The sequence below is a fragment of the Lepidochelys kempii genome, chromosome 19, assembly GCF_965140265.1.
Source record: "Lepidochelys kempii isolate rLepKem1 chromosome 19, rLepKem1.hap2, whole genome shotgun sequence".
Classification (NCBI taxonomy): domain Eukaryota; kingdom Metazoa; phylum Chordata; order Testudines; family Cheloniidae; genus Lepidochelys; species Lepidochelys kempii.
In genome coordinates this window covers 4,837,300-4,854,869 of record NC_133274.1, presented here as the reverse complement: position 1 = coordinate 4,854,869, position 17,570 = coordinate 4,837,300, and the positions used below count along the sequence as shown (strand labels likewise).

The window sequence follows — 17,570 nt, the reverse complement described above, 5'->3', positions numbered from 1 at the left end:
CTACGTTCAAATTCAGATTCAGGATACAATTTGGCACTAAGTGGCACCATTGCTAGCAGACTCTGCAGAAAGGCACAAAATCGGTAGCATCCTCTTTCACTGCTACAGGTGCTTCTCACAAAGCAGCAGAGGGGGGCACGCAGATGATGCTTGTATTGTCACACACTGGACAATACACATTCTGTTGATATTATTCATTATTTATATTACCATCTCCTCTAGGAACCCAAGTCATGGATCAGCACGCCTTTGTGCTAGGCCCCAGGACAAACACAGAACAAAAAGACAATCTCTGCCCCAAACAGCTTACCATCTAATAGAAGCTGTCTGTCTCTGGGCTTCAGTCCTCATCTGTAAAATGGGATAATACTTACTTTCTTCCATACTTTGTCTATTTTGTCTGTAAGCATTTTGATGTGTGGCCTCTTTCCTTGCTACGTGTTTGTATTCCACCTCGCGCAATGGAGCCCCGATCTCACCTGAGCAGCCTAAGCACATTGTGATACAACCAATAGACACTAGCAATTTATATCTCCTGTCTTTACCGTCTTGTCCCTGAAAAGTTTGGATTTAATTCTTCTCCCAGTCAAAAAACAGCCTGATTCTAATGTGTTTCCCTCCAGATTTTCTACCTATAGATGACTTTTTTTGGTTGTGTGGGAAAGCAGCATAAAGTACTTGTCTCCCCCTCAAGATATTTAGTCAGTCCAAGCACTTTGCCTATTAAAAATTAATCAGAGTTAGTTTAGTGTTAGAACTCAGCAAGCGTCATCGTTAACTTGCAAGAACCTTCCCAGAAGATTATCGGCTCCCATTCACTCCTTCATGACATCTAAAACATAGTAAAACTGACGTATCCTTTTATTAACTTGTATTACTCCACGGTTTTCCTCATTGTTATTCCTGGTTAGCTGTATGTCAGCAGTGCACAGAGGCCTCATTGTGCTGGGCGCTGCCCAGATGTATAGCATGACACAGTCACCACCCTATATATTACAATCTCAGCAGACATTACAGAGATAAGAGTGGGGGAAAGAAGCATTATCCCCATTTTACAGATGGGGGACAGAGGCAGCGAGATTGAGTAACATGTCCAAAGGCACATACAGTCTGCAGCAAAGTAGAGAATCTAAATCTCACAAGTGCCAGGCCAGTGTCTTAGTCATGGGACCATCCTTCCTAGGCCAACTTAGCCAACTGAGCTAAATTATATTCTTGTTAAGAGAGATGTAGCTCACATTCACTTTCAAAGCATTTCCTACAGACATGCACTGTGAGCATAAATTGCAGAAGGTGGACTTGCACCGAAGCCCTTGAGTGATTTAAATTTGCTCTCCCCCACTCTTCGGCAGAACCTCAACCCAGGGCGGAACGGGTAAGAAATGCAGTCTGTCCCACAGAGTCTCAAATCTATTCTCTGGTACAATGGTTAGCACCTTTGTGCTGCCTTTCAATGCCTGAGTGCTGCAGAATTTGGCTCTAGATGTGTAGCTCAATCCATTCTTGGAGGAAGATAGCAGTAATGGCACCGGCCCGAACCAAACTCTCATAATTTGCATGGCTTGGTGCTCTTGTTCATTTTTTCATTGTAATATTCTGTAGCTTGAACGAGACATGAGTGATTCTGTGGGAGAGTGGGCTAGATTGGATTTTGTTTATTTGAATGCATTTCTGGACTTGATTAAAACAGTTTATAATACTTATTAAATGAAACATTGTAGTTGCGAGGTACTTAGATGTAATGGTTTATTTGGCCAGGAGTTTATCTGCCACATTACCAATAATTAAAACTAGGTTTTCATAAAGCAAATTAAAAAAAAAGAAAGAAGAAGGGGTTTCTAGCAATATTTTCAAGCTGAATTATATCAACATATTTAAAGAGGAGATATGAGCTTCAGTTTTTCCCCACAGGCAAAAATTATTTAAAAATGGGAAAAAATGAGTCATCTGAATTTAATTACCAGGCTCAGGGTAGCGACAGCCAGCTTTGAAAAGTGAAATTTAAAAAAGACTCTGTAATTCTGCCTATGGAATTGACAAGTTTGCTTCTGGAGAATACTAAACTGGGTCCCTCAAATTGACTGGAGCCTATAAATCTTGCCTGTGTGTATTTCACAAATATAGGAGGAGTGAAGAATGCGCCTTGGAAAACAAACCTTGCCATGGACTCTTAAGAGTGAAATTCACACCTGCACAAGTTCAGAGGGTCTTGAGTGTCCTGCTGTAGCGGCCGATCCACTGGACACAGCTCATAGTGTTGGTCTTTAAACTAAACCCCAATGGCAGTCCACTGAGGGAAGAGAGTCACTGGATATGTACCACCTATTTTAACGTCCTCAGCAGAGCACAGTCCACGTGTGGGCCTTCTGCTTGGGGGTGAGTCTCACCCCTGAAGAAGTAAATGTTGGGGTAACATTTTCGAAAGCACCGAAGTCCCATTTTCAAAAGGGATTTTGGCAACTGTGAGCCTAAGTCACTTAGATGCTTTGAAAATGTGTGTCTATGGATTGTGAATGCATTCCCTGTTATCATTTGGTTTTAACATAGGTTTCCCCAAACAAGTGTGGTTTTACTTTCAGGAAGCAACACGCACAAGTTGAAGAATGTTTGTCTTCAGAGTCCACCCGATAACTTCCAGCCCTGCTGTATCGCACAGCCTACTGATCCTTCATGAAGTGCCGAATAGCTAAGAAGTAAGAGTGCCTTAAAATATTAATGTATGCTAATTAAAACAGTTTGCTCATAAAACACCTACATCTAATTTTCAAAGGTGTCCTGGGGAACAGTAAACAACTGGTACATAATAAATGGCCGCTACCTAATATTAATCTTAATCCCCCATATTTGCCAGGCAAGTATAAATTACATAAATGAATGTTAATGAGACAAGGTGGGTAAGGTAAGATCTTTTATTGGGCCAACCTCTGTTGGCGAAAAAGACAAGCTTTCGAGCTTACGCCAGGCTCTTCTTCAGGTATTGTAGCAGTGACAGGACCCTTGTAAATCATCGTAATTTAATCTTATATCTGGTAATCCCAGGTTATTTCTTTAATTATTTTAGACATTTAATTCTTCCCCTTCCTGAGACAGGGAGGGGTCCCAAAGAACAGTCGTCTCCATCAATCAGTAGCTACAAGTTTTAACTCCTTGTTGAGTGAGCAGAAAGCAGTACATGAACCCACCAGGCACTGAGCACTTGACTGCCCACAAGAGCTGAGGGACTCAGGGGTGTGGAGGAGAAGGCTGTGTGGGAATGACTGTTTGGGGCCATCTAGTCTGACCTTTTGTATATTAAATTGATGTTCCCTGCATTGTTCTCCTCTATAGCAACTGCAGTGGTGAGTTGTTTTGGCCGTGAAGAACCTCCACAGTAACCTCTCATTTAAACTCTGCCCTCCTTATCTTCAGCTCTCCTATTACCAGCTGTTTCCAATACTGGGTATCCCTTATGATTTCTATCTCTGCCCATCAATCCACCAGCCTTTCGTTCAGGTGCAGGAAATAATGGTTCTGCAAAAATGCTTTACAACTCTGAAACTGACTCAGATTAATTCTCTCATCTGCTCCTTCCACCTGGACCTGGTTCTCTACCCTGTTGCCATTTCCAATGCCTCAGATAACTCTGCAGCCTCTGGAAGAGTGCTCAACACATCTCTCAGGTGCCCCTCGTTTCACAAGACCCCACTCATTTTAGTGGCAAAGTGACCTCCATTCCACACATATTTGGTGTGTGGCCCCCAACACACACTTTTTGAGAAATTATTTACACCCAAAATAACAATCACAGTTCTGAGGATGCAGGAGGAATCAGCTGCACTAAAGAGATGAAGCCCACGGCATTTTAAGTCTCTTGCATGAGTAATGTTTCTCCCCTCCTCTTTTGGGGGCCTTGCACACTGTGCCCCATATTCAGGCCTTGACAAGTAGAGAGGTACAGTGTCTAAGCAAGCATGAGGATATTGAGCTAACTTATTTATCACCAAGGGAATCCAATGAGAAAATCTCAAGTCACCAGAGAACCAAACCACTGCATCTCTGCACACAGATGTTGGAAATAGGGGTCCTGCCGCACCCCCTGGCTTGAACTGGATTCCATTATATACAGCATTTACAGTTTGGTTCAATGGCTCTCAGTGCCCCCAGTTTACAAATTGTTCCAGCGCCCCAGCCTTTGCAACTCACAGATGGAGCTCTCTCTCTCTTATGAGTGGCCCAGTGGGCTATGACAAACCTCATAATTTAATGGCCCTACTCCTTAAATGAATCTTCCTTAAGCATCACTTTTATTCTAATGCTTTCCAAAACTGGGAAGGAAAACAGTGAAGATCTCCTTCCTTCCACTCCTCTCTTCTATGATGATGCTTATTTCTCTTTCAATTATTCTCAGAGGAGAACGCAAAATCAAATAGTTTATATTTACAGGTTTCAAAGTAGCAGCCGTGTTAGTCTGTATTCGCAAAAGGAAAAGGAGGACTTGTGGCACCTTAGAGACTAACAAATTTATCTGACAATAAGCTTTCGTGAGCTACAGCTCACTTCATCGGATGCATTCAGTGGAAAATACAGTGTGGAGATTTATATACATAGAGAACATGAAACAATGGGTGTTACCATACACACTGTAACCAAAGTGATCAGGTAAGGTGAGCTATTACCAGCAGGAGAGCGGGGCGGGGGGGGGGGGGGTGAAGGGAGAACCTTTTGTAGTATTAATCAAGGTGGGCCATTTCCATCAGCTGACAAGAAAGTCCCTCCCCACTCCCCACTATTCCTCAGTCATTCTTGTCAACTGCTGGAAATGGCCCACCTTGATCATCGCTACAAAAGGTTCCCCCCCACCCCACCCCCGGCTCTCCTGCTGGTAATAGCTCACCTTAAGTGATCACTTTGGTTACAGTGTGTATGGTAACACCCATTGTTTCATGTTCTCTATGTATATAAATCTCCACACTGTATTTTCCACTGAATGCATTCGATGAAGTGAGCTGTAGCTCACAAAAGCTCATGCTCAAATAAATTGGTTAGCCTCTAAGGTGCCACAAGTACTCCTTTTCTTTTTATATTTACAGGAGCTTACATGTCTTGTTTTCAAACCACACAAAAGATAATTCTCTTAGCACTAAAGATGGGCCTGAACCACAAAGCTCAGATCTCAGTCCAAACCTCTGCAAAATTTCTGTAACGGGCCGCCCCCAACACCCTGAATCCAAAGTAAGAACCAGCTACAGAACTAGATTCCAGACTTGAACTTCCATTGGAGATAGGAGGTGATGGGATCTGGAGCTTTCACCATGTGTCCATCTTCATTTGTTACACATGCATCTGAAGCCTAGTGTATGCTACAATGTTTTCCTAGCATAGCTATGTCCCTTAAGAGTGTTTAAAAAAAAAACCCACAAAAAACCCCACAGCTGTAATTGACATATCTATGTTCGAACGCTCGCTCTCTCTCTCTCTCTCTCTCACACACACACACACACAGATATAGCTGCAGCTTACACCAGCCAGAGACCTTTTGCCTGTACAGTTTACGTTGTTTGGATTGCCAGTTTAACCACACTCTGAAAATAATTCCTATTGTCAGCACATGCTGGGCCTCCACTAGATGGCTTTGCCGGCATAACTGAACCATGAAGTCTTCGTCGTGTACACAAGACCTCACACAGTGAGCACACTGGGCTCCTCCTTTTTACATTCCATTCCACTAAGCAGCAAGGGAATTCAAAATGCAGCTGAAAAAATCTCAAGAGGTTCAACCACCGGCGAAACACTATTAATGTCAAACGAGATCTTTATAATGTGATCAACTGCGGAACCCAAACATTAACAAACCTAAATCATCAACATGGGGTATCCTGCAATTTTTTTTTTTTGTTAGACGCTATTAGTTCATACGTCAGCTATCAAATTTATGCTACGAACCCCGACCTGAAATTTCATAGCCCTGACCGTGGAGACATCATTGTTACCTTGAAGAAAGCAAAAGAAATGAAATGATTGCAGCGGAATAAGTTTCTTACCAACAAAATAAACCCGTTCTCTCAAAGCATGCACATTTGTGGAGTAATCAAACTAGACTTAATGGGACGAGAGAATAGGAATACTTAAATTCTGTCTGCATCCTGCTGTATATAAAGCAAATCAAACAGTAGCACATGTGCCACAGGGTCGTTAACAGTAAAGTTAACTTGTCAGCAGTAGATTTACCAATAATCAGAAAACAATTGAGCAGAAAGCAAGTTCAAGATTTCTACATCCACAGGTTTTTAATCTAGTTAACCAACTACACACCACAGGACTCTAAGAAAGACCATGCTTCAAAGCAGACATCATTCACTGTAAAACTCAACTAAAGCCATAAAAATATATGCAGAGATTTTTCATTACAATGTACTTTAAAATCTCGAATTGTGGCTGTAACCACTGCTAGTGCTGACCGTGACGTTCAGGTACGAGGTGAAGTGCACACTGGATCCCGCTGCAGTTAATTTCACACCTAAAGTTATACATGTGCAGATATACTTAAACGTGTACAGCCATAAAAGGACATACAGCCACTCACTTACCAGAGTGAGGATCCCTCTGTTCCAGTGACTTCTAAAAAGTCATATCCATCTTCTAATTGAAAATCCATGAAAACCAGAGCAATGGTGTCTCCAGGCTCTGCTAGGATAGTCCATGTACAGTCTGCATTATTGCCATACTCTGAGGGATAATGAAGACTGGAGATAATTCCACTCTGTCCCCGTAACGTCCCTCCACAAGCATCATCGGCTGAAAGGCAGAAAATACATATCATGGGTGTTTTGCTGGAAGGGAGCATGATGCAAATATGCCAGCAAGGCATTGGAGCAACACAGCCTTGAGGGTTTTTTTTTTCTTCCCTTCCATGTGTTAAGGCTTTGAGAGGGGGTGGGGGAATGACTCATATGCCACATTTGAGACAACGGAGGGAAATCGTGATCAATAATGTCTCCAAAACTCAAACGGCGGGGGAAGGAGATTTTAAAAGGCCATTGATTGGAACATAACAATAACTAAACCAAGGCTGGAGAGAGTAGCATAAATCAAAAAGGTACTATGCAAAACATAATGCCAGATTGGGGAGATTGGAGTGCACTGCAAAGATCAAGGCTGAACTCTTAAAAAAATACTTTGGTATTTGTTTTTCGTTGTTGTTGTTGTTCTTTTTCTTTTCAAGTGCTGTGATTTTTTTATTGGCACATTGATCAGACACATATGGGCATTAGAACATTCAGCAAGTGCATGGCATGTGAAGAGATGCCTCTCACCAGAAGACAGAGAGGTGACATGTTTACATTTCCCAAACCGGCTACTCAAGCCTCCATCATTCTGTAGCCATGGGTAACCCTGCAGTAGCCAGGGGCAGGAGTGGAACAAACATGATCCAACAGACCTCTGACACCTCTAGCTTCTACAACTCCAGTGCTCCTCACCATGGTGTGGAAGAAGAGACCCAACATGGCTGGCATGAGTTTTGATGGAGATGTGGACTAGAAAGTGGATGTGTCACATCAATGGCATACCTGCTTTTCCTCCCAAACCAGAAGACCCTTTCCAGAGGTGGAAAAGTTAGAGTAGGGAACACCCACCAAACTTCACAGGGTTCTCACCCCTCTCCAAACCCACCAGAGAAACCAGTGTTATTGCAAACGTCCACCCAGATCCCCAGGGAGGTCTCAATTGGCACAGCTACCTTGATTTCAGTGGAACTATGCCAATTTGAATTAGATGAGAAGCTGGCCTGCTGCAGCTCTACAGAACAACTGATTTCTGACATGTAGGTGTCTATTATACAGAGGATAATGACAAGATAACTATAAGAGTAAAGCTTAAGTTCCTCTTCATGCCAACAGAACCCTCAGATAGGTAGGCAGAATAAGCAGCATGTGACACGGTTATTACAGGTATGTATACAGCACCTAGGAAAACAGTGCTTTAGAGAACTGTGCTATTATGCAGTGATGCCCGTGGTGATATCTGTGCAATTGAGAGTTGCATTTTATATATTTGGTGGATCACAACACCTTTAAAACTGAATTTGTATGATTAATAAAGTATTTAACAACATAGGACTGCATAGCAATTGAGAGAGCAGTAAGAGACAAAGTTCTTGCATTGAAGAACTGTGGGTATTTGGACACCATGGGCATTAGTGCAGGATAAGATGATGAGGATAGTAAACTCTGTCCATGCGTCCAATCTAAGATTTAACACAATAAACAAGAGCAATGAAGGGGCTGAGGGAAAGATAATACAGGGGTTACGCCAATATGAAATCATAGGATTGCATTGGGTAGTCATACACACATTGCTGAGTCTTCTTAAAATACCTGTAAATATTTTTCTTTAAATCCTTTTAAAAAATCCCATCTGCCTTTAATGGATGTTGATTTATTATTTGTAATACTCTGATGTCAGATATTTGCCCCACTCCAAGAAGAAAACTTTTACAGGAAATGTTTATATAGGTCAAGATTTTTGAAAACAGGTGGCTAATTTCAGCGACCTAAATACACCTTAGGCATCTGCCTGATTGAGAATTCCTCACCACCCAAAGAAGGCAATGGGAAATGTTGGGTGCTCAGGGCTTTTCAAAATCTAGGGCAGATGCCTAAATTTGGACTTACAAACCTAACTTGGGGGGCAGGGTTGTTTTAATTTTTGGCCCTACATAGAATAAATGACTCTCCCTGAAATTAAGACCCTTTATACAAGCTTAACTGTGGTCTCAGTATCGCTCCATCATGATATCTGTATATATTGCACACACCAACTATACAGACACACCTTGAACTCCAGAGTTACAGAACCATCCACTGCGCTTGATCCTGCCACGAGCTCTGCACGGGCAAACCCCTGGACTCATGTGGAGTCCCACAATGAGGCTAACGTAGTTCGGCTTGAATGCTGGGATCTGCCAATATGGGAGCTCATTGTAGGACAGGGGCCACTGTTTGTGGAGGGATTGGGACAAAAGAGATGGTTCAGAGCACACCTGAAGTTAAAACACCGTAAGAGTGATGCAGCTTCTTTTCTTCTCCCCCATCACACTTAAAGTCGTATTTCAGGGTTGTGATGTTAGAACCATTAAAATATAGCCTATTGGTGCCATCATAGCTATAAAATATTAATTGGCTGTATTTTACTAGCTGGCAGTGGATTTGTTTTTTTTGTTTTGTTTTCTATACCCATTAAGATACAAAGACGTTACAGGATACAATGACCTATTAGGTCATCCAGTCCATCTGCCTGCGAGCGAAAGCTTATTCCCTATTGTACACTTACTAGTGATTTGTTCAGTCTAATTTTAGACATCCCAAGTGACAGAGCTTCTACCACTTCCTGGGGGAAGCAGTTCCACACAGCCTAATACATCAAGTTCTTTCCTGACATTCTGTCCGAGTTCTCTTTCTCAGTTCTTACTCTTTACTCCTAATTAAGCCACCTTGAGTCATCCTCAGTAGCTCCCTCTTCTCGCTGTCTGCTAGGGATGGATGAACCTTGTGAAGTTCAAACGGAATTTGTGGGTTCACAAAAATGCATGAAACCATTTTTTTTCCCCTCCTGTCCTTTGAGCCATTGTTTCCTTCAGAAGGAGAGCTGGGTTAAACACAAAGGGTTTCCAACCCAAAGAGATGCCTGTGCCACATACATGGGAACAGAGGAGCTCTGCAGAAGCTGGTACAGCCAGGTGGTGTTGTATATACTATGAGGGTGCACTCTATCAGCAGAATCTTTCTTCATCTCTCTGCTCCCATTTTCATTCTCCGCTTTCCCATTCTGCCTGTCCTCTGCTTCAGTTTCCCGCATCAGCACATCTTTTCCCCAATATAATCTGTCCTAAGCAGGATGCAAATCCAATGAAGTTCACATCTGAGTCAAAGCTCTGAACCCATGTCTGAGTTGAGCATTAAGCAAAATTTATTCGTTTTTCCCTTTTGTTTACAGCTTTCAAACTTACATTCCCTCCCACAAGCAGCTCCCGATCTTGACACGTGTATACTATATAAGAGCATTGACTGTTTTGCCTTTAAGGGTCACATTTTCAGAAACTAAAACTGCATCTGCAATTTTTCATTGTTCTCGTTTTCTCCATCCAAAAGCCCACATTTCAGAGCACAGGCTACTATGTGCCTGTGGCAATGGGATAAGGAGATGCCCAAGAAACTAAAGGGCACAGACAAAGCCAGTTTTAATGATTACTCCATTTGCCCAGCCAACAGCAATTTTGTGCATGTGAGCCACAGTTCGGGGGAACAGAAAAACAGATGCATAAAAATGGGAGTGCAATTTCAGAGGCTGCATGTTAGTCCCTTTGAATGTTTGGTCCTAATTCTTTGCCCTCTTGGCATTAGCAATCAGCATTAAAACCAAGCAGACTGGATAGGAACACACGCATCCTGGAGTTTAGTAAAACCTTATGCAGTAATTCACGCACGCTGCCCTTCTAGAATGAACTATGAGCGTATGCTACTTAAAAATAGGAAAGTAAAACCTATGGAAAAAGCAGATGTGTCATTAAAGCTGAAGGCATTTACCGGTTGGAAATGGGAACTGCTGTTTGCTACACGTAATCTTCTTCTACAACTAGACTCTATTAGCAGAAGCTATTAGAGCAAATAAAGGAGGAGGATCAAGAGAAAACATGGGCAGGAAGATAAAGGAAACTGAGAATTAATTTGACTTGCATTGTGGCAGTGTGTCACTTTTGTATGTACAGCATTGTCAAATGCCTTGCTATTTATATGAAATGCACTATGAAAAGCCTGTTAACTTTACAATGCACATTATAGAATGGCATTTCAGATGCTTTAGTCAAGGAGCTCTCAGGCTTTACATTATAAACACCTATTTTCAAGTGTGTAAAACTCCAGCATAACGCTATAAAAATCCTTTGAGACTGAAACTCAGCAAAGGGATTCTCATGTGTTTTATGCAGCAGTTGAGGCACTTTTCTGGGGAGGTGGGAGAGGAGGGTTTGGGATACTGCTCCACAGGAAATTCTTAGTGTGAAAGTATCAGAACCTTTTCAGGCCTGAGCCTTGCTGACAGTATAAGCCGCTATCAGCAGGGCTGGGACTTGCAGCATCTGACTGATGGAGGTGCAAAAGGAAAGGAAAAACAAACCTCTGGTTCATGCCAACTCTTATTTCTCATGGCCATCTGCTACCCAACTGCAGCCAGGCAGCCGAACATGCAGAATGCATCGCACAAACGCAAGCTTCCTGGTGAGTGAGGGCAATCACTCAGGTTAGAAGTAGCTAGACTCCCAGACTCAAGTGATATCCCTCCTAGTCTTCAACTGATCCACTCAGCCTCCTTTTGGCCTGGGGCATCTTAGCCCCGCCGAGCTCTGCCATGTAAAAGCTCCACCCTGTCCAAGGTGCCCAAAGGCCAAAATAAACATGAAGAAACCAATTCTTCCATCACTTCTGGGCTCAACCCTCAGCAGATTCTCTGCCTCTCCCGGGCTCTGCTGAGTACCAAGAAAGCTAATGCTTGCGCCCCACCTGGGCTCGGGCAAACCTGCAGGAGTCGGCAGCCAAAGGAGACAATCATCTCCTGACAGGCCAACTCTACCCCACTCCAGGGAGGCCCTGACAGGCACCAATCTTCGTCAGCTCCTACCCCAACCCCAGCTAACCTGATCTCCCACAGTGACGGTTAACAGCCTGCTCTCCCTCTCAGCCAGGCAATAACTGAGCAAGGCCCCACCGATTTAGCTCCTCCCTCACAGCCTTACCCCTGAGATTCGTGTGTCATAGAGCATGGTCCAGCTGCCCACTGACCCTTCCCCTGACCCATGTAGCGTTTGCACACCTTGTCAGAGTCTCCAATTTCAAGGTATGATATTCCCATTGACCTTGCATGTCTGGTTCTTCTGGTTTTTTTTTTACCCAGAGGATCCTCTCTGCTACATATTAACTCATCCAAGATAAAGGTACAGGGGTAGCTTCAAGGGCCCCGGCCCATGCAAGAGGCATGAGTCTGTCTTACCTCTGATTCCTGGAGATGGGCAGCCATGGTGCTAAAATGGGATCAGGAATACGGGGAGAAGCATAAGGATTTTTTTTCTTCCCAGTACATTGAGACTACAGGAGCTCTTCTTAATTCTTGGTGTGTGAATGGGTTCTGGCCACAAAGGATAAGCACGATTCACTCATTTGCTGGCATGTGCAGATACGCACAGACTAATTTCAAACTATTCTCTTCAATAACCCCTTGAGGATACTGGAAAGGCAGTAAATGTAGAAGCGATGCTGCTACTCTCAATCAGCTAGCTCTCTGCAAGCCACATGCCCAGCAGAAAGACAGAAAGATATAACGGAGACAGGATGAGGCCATTAACGGCTTGAATAATGTATGCAAAGGTCTGAGCAGAGGCAATTTATTGCAGAGAGGCATTCCTGCAGAAGGACAGCCACCTCCGGCATGGCACAGGTTGCCTTTTAAACATTATTATTGCCAGACAGGAACATGGAACATTCATGGGGCTATTTTAATATTAATGCCCTGGGGGAATTATACATGCAACAGCGATGAGCTTTTTCTATGTGCCCAGGTAAATCTGGCAGAAAGCACCGACTGCAAACAAAGCCAAGAGCCAACACCTAATTTAAACCTTCTCCAATGTCTACCGAATGACCCAGGCAAAAGCAGGCAGCCTGGAGGCCCGGCAGTGAAAAGGTGAATGAAAGCTGGGGCCTACAGTTTCTAAAGTGATTGGTGATTTGGGGAGCAATTTTTTTTTTTGGATGCTCAGCTGGAGACTTTTGATTTTCAATAAGTGCTGAGCTCACACTCCCTGAAAAATATAGGCCCCTTTAAAGGTGTCTTGAGTTGGACCCTCCAAAATTGGAGCACCCAAAATAACCAGGTTTCCAGGATGCCGGGACTCTAGGCACCTAAAGGAGAGGGATTGCCCTTTTGAGCAGGGACTGTCTTTTTGTTCTGTGTCTGCCTAGCACAATAGGGCTTTGGGCCACAACCGGGCTCCCTAAGAACTAGGGTAAATAAATTATTAATACATTAATAATAAAAATTTAGCAAGATGAGTATCCAGGTGAAACTAGCCCATAACTGACAGCAGTTTGAAAGAAGCTTTTCCTATAGTCAGGTTATCTCCTAGCTGCCTACTGTGGGGTCTTGAAGATTCATCTGAAGCATCTAGTTTATTGTCAGAGAGAGGATGGTGGACTAAAAGAACTTGATTCATCCAGTCAGCCAATTCCTGGGTTTCTCTGCAATTCAGAATAAAGCAAAACGGGACAATGTTCTTTCCCAGGGAGAAAAGAAAATCCTACAAAATTCTGCCTCTTGATGCTGCATCTATCTTAAAAACATTCTTTAAAAAATCAGCTGGTGGAAACTGGTGTAGCTCCATCGAAAAACCTAGCCCCCTATTTTTAAAAACTTTAATTAAAAATCTTTTAAAATACATTAACGATTTCCAACACTCATTAGATATGGATAGATCTGTAGTTTGTCCAACTTGCTCTTTGGCTTGATGAGCTTGATATTATCGTTAAAACATTTTAAAATGCTCTTGAACAGCTCTTAAAAATGTTTTGGGCACATCACACTCTAAGCAGCTGTTTGAATTATAATAGGACAGGACACTTTTAATGAGCTAATGCATATTTGACACACTTAAAATGCAGCATCACAAATGTTCTTGACTTCTTCAGCTGGCTTACCGATTTTTTACTCAACCGCCTACTAAAGTCATAAACCTATCAATTCTATTTACACACAGCAAACAAGTTGGGCAAGACTTTTGTCTCCGAAGGCATGCGTGCATTTTAGCAAACAGAATCTACTGACACATATTTCAGAATATTGTACTGGAGCTATAAATAGAAAATCCCACTTAACAAAGTTAACTGACCCAAGTTTGCACCCAGAATTAGATCTGAACCCAATTTGACCTGGTTTTAAAGGTTTAAATTTAAGAAGTCTGTTATGACTAATTTAGTTTTATTTTTAAACCCTCTTTTTCCATGTTCACGCTTCTTCTGAAGCTCACAGGCTTCTTTGAAAATTCCAGGGCAATTCTGAAGGAGTGCAGCACCCAATTCCTAGTGAATTTCAATGAGATTTGGCCACCTAAATCCCTTAGGCTCCCTTGAAATTCCCACTCTTTAAGGCCAAAAGGGACCATTTATTGTTATTGGTAATAGTATTGCAGAATTGCCTTGGAGCTCTCATGACGCACCAGGATCCCACTGTGCTAGGGAGCTGTAGAAACACAGAACAAAACAAAGACAGTCCCCCATCCTAAAGATCTTTTATTCTAATCTGATCTGCATAATACAGGCTGTGGAATTTCACCCCGTGATTCCTGTAATGGAGGGAATTATTCTTCGCTGCTTGCTAAGGGACACTATTGAACCCAGGGAGACAAGGCAGGTGAGGTAATATCTTTTGTTGGACCGACTTCTGTTAGAATCATAGAATATCAGGGTTGGAAGGGACCTCGGGAGGTCATCTAGTCCAAACCCCTGCTCAAAGCAGGACCAATCCCCAACTAAATCATCCCAGTTAGGGCTTTGTCAAGCCTGACCTTAAAAATATCTAAGGAAGGAGATTCCACCATCTCTCTAGGTAATCCATTCCAGTGCTTCACCACCCTCCTAGTGAAATATCCAACCTAAACCTCCCCCACTGCAACCTGAGATCATTACTCCTTGTTCTGTCATCTGCTACCCCTGAGAACAGTCTAGATCCATCCTCTTTGGAACCCCCTTTCAGGTAGTTGAAAGCAGCTATCAAATCCCCCCACATTCTTCTCTTCCGCAGACTAAACAAGACCAGTTCCCTCAGCCTCTCCTCATCAGTCACGTGCTCCAGTCCCCTAATCATTTTTGTTGCCCTCCTCTGGACTCTTTCCAATTTTTCCACATCATGCTTGTAGTGTGGGGCCCAAAACTGGACACAGCGCTCCCTGCTGCTCCTAGGTGGAGGAACAGCCACGAGGGCTCCATGCACTGCCCCCACCCTGCTCCAAACGCTGGCACTGCAGCTCCCATTGGCCGTGAGCTGCAGCCAATGGGAGCTGCGGGGGCGGCACCTGCTGGCGGAGGAAGCCGCCTCAGTGCAGCAGGAACATGGCTCTCTGGAAGCGGGGAGGCCTGAGGTGAACGCCATCCGGATCTGGCACCCTGAAACCCCTCCTGCACCCCAAACCCCTGCCCTGAGCCTGCTCCTGCACTCAAACTCCCTCCCAGAGCCTGTGCCCCACACCCTCTCCCGCGCCCCAACCCCCAGCCCCAAACCCCCTCCGACACCCAAACTCCCTCCCTCCATTGATAAGTATAAATCTTAGTTAACCAGAATTTTTGACTAACCGGCACTCTCCATTCCCCCAACATGCCAGATAACAAAGTTTTTCCTGTAGTTTTTATTGGGGCATTTAGTGCACTGGATGAGATACAGCACATGCGATAGGTATGAGTAGGATCCATGGGTCTTGAAAGGTGTCTTGTGTGGGATGGTGATCATTTTAGCAGTTGAGATATGTTAGCTTTGCATCTGTTGCTATGGCAGGCTCTGGTCACACTTTGAGTTTGTGAGTCCTGGCCTGTGGGGAGCTCGCTTCTGATGATGAGCGTGGCAAGGTTGGGGGGGTTATTTAAGGCCAGAAGAGGGAGTTCAGGAAAGCTTTCTTTCAGGACATAGTCCCCATCGAGTATGGGTTGTGATTGTTCAGTGATACCCTGCATGGGTTCCAGCGGATTCCAAGAGTCAGTCTCAATATAACCGTGCTTTCAAAACTGCTGCTGGGCTAAGTACTCCCAGTCATCTGGGCAAAAATACTTCAACAACCCCTTCTTCCCACACCTTGAGTCCGCTCCTGCAAGCCCGACTCGTGGAAGTAATACTTACTCAGAGGTGCAGCCCCACTAAATTCAAGGGAGCTTTGTATGCAGGTCAGGACACTCACATGGGCTGTGGATTGGAGGGATCTAGGCTACTTTAAGAAATGTTGCTCTTCTGGTGTGAATTCAGATCGAGTATCTCGCACACATCAGCCACTATTTTATTTCTATTCAGGGTACAGTAAATGTGCTTCACTAAACAACTCAGGTGCAAAGCAGTGCCAGCTTGCTCCTGAGATGCGCACAAATACAGACCTATCTAAGTAAGAGTTTTGGAATTTGGCAACTCAATTAACAGGCTCCTCTCAGAAGGTAAAGACAAAAGAGATCTATGTTTGATCATCTGAGTCCACCACCCTTGGGCAGGGCAGGATAGTTCCCTTTACTCTATCAGCTCCAGGTTAATATAGGATTAATTCCCTACCATACAGTTTTTCCAGCCTAGTTTTGATCATCGCAGAGTATGAGGCTTCTTGCTGCAAGTTATGATGCTACAATAAGCCAAAATAACGACCTGTTTATTAAAAAGGTTTCTGGTTTGTACAGCCGCTTAGCAAGAGAAAATGGAGGGTACATTCATGATTTGTATGGCAGTAGCACCTAGAAGCCCCAGTAAAGGACCAGAAACCTATTGCACTAGGCGCTGTACAGACACAGGACAAAAAGTCACTACTCCAAAGAGCACACAATCTAAACATAAGATAAGAGACAACAAGTAGACCAACATCAATGAGGGAGGAACAATGAAACGAGACAACGTTGGTCAGCTTGATAGGTGATGGTGGTTTATCCCCTCTTTCTAACTTCTGCTCTCCCCTCAGGCCCTTTTGATGCTTTTAGGACAACAATATTTTCTCTTAAGCCTGGGCCCACTCGTTGTACATTATAGAGACAGCAACATTAGACCAGTTTGCTCTCAAAGCAGCAGTTTCCATGATTACACCATTCTTGTATCTGAATCTCCCATCCTTTGAAGTTTTTACAGCCCAGCTTGACAAAGTCCTAGCTGGGATGATTTAGTTGGGGATTGGTCCTGCTTTGAGCAGGGGACTGGACGAGATGACCTCCTGAGGTCCCTTCCAACCCTGATATTCTATGATTCTATGACCTGACACTTAATCCTGAATTCAGCAGCCTGACCCATCTCTAATGTATCTGTTATAGAAGGGAACAAGCTAGAAAGATTTCCAGAAAATGCACTTAATAAAGGTTTGTGTCCCAAGGAGAATTGTTTCCTCCCTTTTGTTGTGAGGAAGCACTGGTTGAATGGAATAAGATCAAACAGATTCTCCCCAGCACATTTATCCCTTAGGATATAGGGAAAGGAATTTAATTTTTGTGGGAACCTCTTGTTAAAATACTGGTGCCACACTGCTACAAGACATCCTAGAGAGTAAAGTGTTCCTTAGATGGAGGGTTAAAAAAAAAACCCCACACAACACTCATTTATGTAAGACTAATATATCATCAGATATGATGCAAAATATTCCAACAGCCCTGGTGATGCCTTCCCCAGTAAGTACATACAGCTGCCGACATACATTCTTATTTATCTTCTACCGCAAGAAGATGTTACAGTATAGACTGGATGTTGGGGCAAGCAGGTCCAGAGTACTGCGAATCTACTTGAAAGAGAGAACGTGGCAGGAAGAGACAAAAGACTGAATT

The 17,570-nt window shown here is 43.5% G+C and overlaps 1 protein-coding gene across 10 annotated transcripts in view; it reads right to left on the bottom strand.

Moving 5' to 3' along the window:
* Positions 1–17,570, bottom strand: part of CSMD2 (CUB and Sushi multiple domains 2) — a 548,097-nt gene that overhangs the window by 370,340 nt on the left and 160,187 nt on the right. For all 10 annotated transcript variants that reach the window (XM_073317325.1, XM_073317326.1, XM_073317333.1 and 7 more), the window contains one exon: positions 6,567–6,774. In XM_073317325.1, coding sequence (XP_073173426.1) covers positions 6,567–6,774 — 208 coding nt within the window. The remainder of the gene's footprint in view (positions 1–6,566; positions 6,775–17,570) is intronic.